Source organism: Pinus tabuliformis, chromosome X, assembly GCF_031772625.1.
Source record: "Pinus tabuliformis cultivar Carrire ecotype Pingquan chromosome X, CPIR1, whole genome shotgun sequence".
NCBI classification, from domain to species: Eukaryota; Viridiplantae; Streptophyta; class Pinopsida; order Pinales; family Pinaceae; genus Pinus; species Pinus tabuliformis.
This window is the reverse complement of record NC_142308.1, coordinates 542,057,157-542,062,895: the sequence shown is the minus strand read 5'-3', so window position 1 is coordinate 542,062,895 and position 5,739 is coordinate 542,057,157. Positions and strand designations below refer to the sequence as shown.

Below are 5,739 nucleotides of genomic sequence, written 5' to 3'. Positions count from 1 at the left end.
AAAAATAACATGGTTGAATTTATTTATACATTCAAAAATAATTAAAAAAAATCATAATTCCACTTAAAATTTTATCACCTAATTTTATTGAAAAAATCATCAATAAAATCCTATAAATATATCCAATAAAATCTAACAGAAAATTTAATAAATGTTTCTCTAAATTATATGAACTTATCAAAGATTTCTAATAAATCAGAATAATTCATTAATCCATTATTACAAAAATTAAATTAGCATTAATGCACAGTTCTTCTTTTAATCCATCCTCACAGAAAACAAAGCATCGGGATTAGCATTAATGCACAGGTCTTCCATTAATCCTGCCTTACAGAAAAGGAAACATCTAAATTAGCATTTGTACACAATTCTTATTTTTTCAATTATTTTGTGGCTAATTTCTAGAACAATCTGAATAACAGTATGAATGGAGATCTGAATAACAATTTAAATGAAGAATGTTCTATCCAAAATATATATATATATATATATTCGAAATAGAGATATATACATACATACTCAGATATATACATACATACCTACCATTGAAGAATCCAAAATCTTGAAATTTAAGCTCACAGTCTCGATATTCAGTGGAGCACAGAAAGCGCGAAGGTACAGTTTGACTACAGTTCAGTTTTTGTCTATACAGATCGTATGGCATGGGATACAGCTATTATTGGTCACGGGAATATCAATGTGTACTAAAGATCAAAGTGCTCTGTGTGTCTGTGTCTTTCCCTTTTTCTTTAGGGCTGAAGAATAAAGGCCCGGACGCCGAAAGGGATAAAGATTGAAGTTTAATATATTGATCTCGACAATTGCATCTCTGAGTGCTCACTTCTAGTTTTCTTGTTCAGAAAGCCGATCAAGAAAATGGATCGACATTTGTCCATCTGTGCAATTTTTCTTGTGATTTCTTGCTTTAGTTTCCCCCAAAGAAGCGACGGTGCTGCGTGCAGAGACCTGTGCGGGAACGTCCCTGTCAAATTCCCCTTCGGAACAGGGCCGGGCTGCGGAGACCCCAGGTTCCAGAGCTACGTCCGCTGCGTGAACCAGAAGCTCATGCTGACCACACACTCGGGCACTTACCAGATAACCTCCATAGACTACGACAACCATGTCATTCTCATCACCGATCCCCTAATGTCCACCTGCACTTCGATGCAGAACAGCGGCAGCTTCGGCTTGGACTGGTCCGCGCCTTTCAAGATCCACAACGATGTGTTTGTTCTTCTGGGATGCTCTTCTTCCTCTTCCCTCTTTGACGCTCAGAAGCCTCTCTGCGACACAGGAAGTTCCCACATCTGTAGCAGTTTGTACAGTTGCTCAGGCATAACAGGTCTCGGGATTACCCCCAATTCCCCCATATCGACCTGCTGCGTGTATTCTCCCATCAATCTTGGACCAGCAGATGAGCTCAATCTCCCCAAGCTTCAGTGCTCGTCGTATTCGAGTATTTACAACTTTGGGGACGATCCCACTAATCCCAAGCGGTGGAAATACGGAATGGCGCTTCAGTACAGTTACAGTCTCTACAGTAACTACTTTACTACTTCCTGTAACGACTGTGAACAGAGCAGCGGTGTATGCGGTTACACGGGGGCTTCCAATTCATTTGTCTGTATCTGTAAAAATGGAGTTAATACCACTACCAACTGCTATGGACAAGGTAATCTCTTTCTCTCTGGCTCCCAGTTTGAACATTACTTTTTGAAATTATATAGAAATTTATTGCATTGGAAAAGGTAGTCTCTTTCTCTTTGGCTCCCAGTTTGTACATAACTTCCTGAAATTATATAGAAGTTTATAACTTCTTGAAATTATATAGAAGTTTATTGCATTGTACAAGGTAATCTCTTTTTCTCTGGTTCCCAGTTTGCACATAATTTCTTCGAAGTTTAACTTATTAAAGAGTTTAGATTTCTGTGATCTATACTTGATTATGAGAATAATTTTGGCAAAATTACATAGAGAATCATTTGTTATGTGTTTCGAACCAACTAGTGTGGTTCATAGTCATGACAAGTTGAGGAACAAATCTGAACAATCAATTGAAATGCAGGTCCTTCAACCGCTATATTTAACCAAGCAACGGTTAAAAAAACTCCTAACTACTAGATTACACCTGGCAACTTCTATATACTTTCAGGAAATTTATATAGAAATTTAACTTCTTGAAATTATATAGAAATCTAGTGCATTGGACAAGTTAATCTCTCTCTGGCTCCCAGTTTGCACATAACTTCATGAAATTATATAGAAATTTATAACTTCTTGAAATTATATAGAAATTTATTGCATTGGACAAGGTAATCTCTTTTTGCACATAACTTCCTGAAATTATATAGAAGTTTATTCCATTGGTATTTAACAGTTATAAACCTCACTGCCCTACAGAGTGTGAAAAACTTTTAATTTTATCTTGCTGAATATAGTTAAATAATGATTTTATTTAGAATGTATTTCGTAAATACTGCACAGTCTGCGAATCTAGCTGCGCTGCAGCTACATGAGATTTTATTATATTTAATATAGTTAAATAATGATTTTATTTAAAATGTATTTCATAAATACTGCTGAGTCTGCGAATCTAGCTGCGCTGCAGCTTCATGAGATTTTATCATATTTAAATAACAGTGAGATGAATTTAAATTTTGAATTTATCAGATCCAGGAGATTGACTTAAATGATTTACATAATGGAAGGGATTTAAAATTTTAATTTATTAAAAAGAAAGCTTACCGTTTTATTTATTATATTTAAATAATAATTATAAATTAAAAAATGGTTATCAAATTTAATATTATAAATATTTACATAAATTCATTTTTATTTTTAAATAATTCTTAATAAAAAATATATAAATTATGATATTATAAATTTTATAATTTTTTTTTAATGAGTATTTTTATCTTAGAAATCATTTCAATGTTTTGTGACATATTGTAGAAAAAGTTTAATATAAAGTTGTATCATTACATTAAGATCAAACTATCTTCATTTAAATTAAAATATTTTCATTTATAAAAGAATAAGATATCATGAGAAAAGGTTTAATATAAGATTGTATCATTATATTAAGATCAAAGTATTTTTATTTAGGAAAGAATTAGTAATAGTATCTTTATTTAGATAAAAAAAAAAATTTAATAATAGTAATGTTTTATTTAGAAAAAAAATTAGATCAAAGCATCTTCATTTATAAAAGAATTCATAATATTTTAATGATCAGTTATGTAAAAGTTAAAATATTAAATTAAATTATTCAATTTTTAAATATATATTAATTAATTTGTATAATGTAAAATAGTTAATAATAAATTATATTATTAATTAAATCAATTCCAAATCAATTTATAATTTATATTATATTGTTAAATTATTTTATTTTAAATATAAATTAATTGGTATTTATATTATAAAGTTTAAAATATTTTATTTTATAATTTTATTTTTCAAAATATAAATTATTTTATACGCATTGATTTATTTATAATAATTTATTAAATTAAAATGGATATTTCTTTATTTATTTTTCTTAAAGAAAACTTATTAAATTAAAATGAATATTTCTTTATTTATTTTTCCAAAAAGACTTGGTTATTTTTGTTAAAATAAATAAATTATAGTATAAAATTAAAATATAAATTTACATTATTAAATTTTAAATTAAATTATTATTTTTTAAATATAAATTATTATATGAATAAGTCCAAATTGATTGATGGTTTTTGTCTGGCTAAGAGCTTGTTGTTTTAGGAAGTAAGGAAATACGTTAATAGCTTAGGACTGAAAGTTACATATCACTCGTAAGATAATTCTTCAATGGTTGTTTTCACTACTTTGACAACTGAATTATGATAAGTTTTCCATTATATTAAAAAAAATAAACTAAATTATACTAAAAATTTTACCTAAATTATAATGAAAATTAAGATTTATTACATTAATTTAGATATTCACTTAAATTATAAAATTTAATACATCCATTTAAATATTCTCTTTCCAAATTAATATTTTTAATCATCCTCAAATTATAAATCATAATGAATAAAAAAATGAATAAATCATAATGAAAATTAAAACGTGAAACATTTGTTTAAATATTCACTTTATAAATTAATATTTTTTATCATTCTTCGCATGAAAGAAGTAATAGATGAGTTTTGATCATTCTTCACATGAAAGAAAGTAATAGATGAGTTTTTATAGATGTTAGGATTAATTTTGAAAAATTGGTTTTGATAAGAGTAAATTAAATTTATATTTTAATTTTAATTAAAAAATTATATATATTCTCATTTGTTACACAGTTGTAAACACATTTCTATATTTATTAATCGTATAAATATATAGTAATATATGGATGACAGGGTTTTAAGAAATATGAGATTTCAAATAAAAAAATGAATTTGGCATTTTGGCAGTTTAAGGGGTTATGTTCTGGGCCTTTTTTTGAGTGTGGCGTACATCTGGAAGTGAAAACCCACAGAGAACACATAGAAGTTGATGTGTGTGAAGTGTCTTTATTTCTCTACATACATAGTAGGTCGATTAATTAGGATTCTAGATTTGTTGAGAACATTCTTTTTTGATAATGATTAATCAGTAGCAGGATCGAAGTTTTTACTTTTAACTCGATGCTTTTGGTTTTTAGAGAGTAGTTTTTGTGTGATTCATGGATCTATATGGTTATATTTTATGTAAATTATTTTCGGATTTAATGATAACAAAGGTACGACTCTTGCTTTAACAAAAAAAGATAATGATTAATCAGTATAATAATATTTGTTTGGTTCATTATTGTAATGTTTTTCTATGATACAAGCAGGATACGTTTGGAGTGCAAACGCAGGTGAAAGAAAATGGAGTCTGGAGCACTGGGTGACCACAGGTGGGCACCAGAAAATCAATTTTTTTAGAACTTTCTTTATCTGTATTTTACAAAAAAAAAATGGATATTGATTAATGAGCTCTATGATAATGATTTCCTTGTAGGCGTTCTGCTTCTGGTTGGCTCTCTGCTTCTCCTCTTCAAGATTTAACCAACGCTGCTGTCGAATAGCAACTATTCTTCTGTCATCTTGACCTTCAAGCCAGTTACTCATTATGTGTTTCTGTGACCCAAAAACTAAGTGTATGTAACAATTCAATGGATGCTCCGTTTGAGAGGATCTGTGTAGTTGAGGAGGAACGATTGTTTGGTTACGCATAAGATTTTTCATAATGATATTTTAGCCACTGTGTGTTTCACCTGTAATAACAATATGTCACAGCGAGGAACTGAAAAGTTAATTGTAAATGAGAAAGGTATTGGTTCATAGACAAGGGCTGGTCATTCTGGTCTCTGATTTTCATTTTAGTGTATCATGTATTATTTGTAGAGAATTAATCTACAGTAGTATTAAGAGTTTTTATTTGTGTCCTAAAGTCAATATTTTAGTTTAATTCTAAACTTTGTCATAATTTTTTAAATTTTTATTTCATTATTAGTCTGTTTAATATTAGCATATATTTATTTTTAAGAATTTAATATTAACTTAAAGGTTAAAGAACAACAAGTTTATACATTTTTATTCTAAATTGTAAAATGAACTTCTCTGCTCAATAAATTTATGTTAAAAATAATATAATCTATATCTGTATTCAAGCTTCTTTGATTTATAATGAATTAAACAAAGTTTTTTGGTAGAAATCACATGAGGGAATTTTTTGGCCAAACCAACAAGTGTCATT

The 5,739-nt window shown here is 28.4% G+C and overlaps 1 protein-coding gene across 1 annotated transcript; it reads left to right on the top strand.

Annotated features, from left to right (window-relative positions):
- Positions 1–572: 572 nt before the first annotated feature.
- Positions 573–5,420, top strand: LOC149141127 (wall-associated receptor kinase-like 20). The gene is made up of 3 exons (XM_089448150.1): positions 573–1,672; positions 4,835–4,897; positions 5,002–5,420. Exons 1-3 carry the CDS (start codon positions 877–879, stop codon positions 5,046–5,048), a joined length of 906 nt encoding a protein of 301 aa, XP_089304276.1. The 5' UTR covers positions 573–876; the 3' UTR covers positions 5,049–5,420.
- The last annotated feature ends 319 nt before the right edge of the window (positions 5,421–5,739 follow it).

What these genes read in the sequence shown, in the direction of transcription:
- LOC149141127 (XM_089448150.1), top strand. Translation starts at nt 877, where the DNA reads ATGGATCGACATTTGTCCATCTGTGCAATTTTTCTTGTGATTTCTTGC. An exon ending in TACCAACTGCTATGGACAAG is followed by an intron (nt 1,673 to 4,834) that starts GTAATCTCTTTC and finishes TGATACAAGCAG; the next exon opens with GATACGTTTGGAGTGCAAAC. An exon ending in GGAGCACTGGGTGACCACAG is followed by an intron (nt 4,898 to 5,001) that starts GTGGGCACCAGA and finishes ATTTCCTTGTAG; the next exon opens with GCGTTCTGCTTCTGGTTGGC.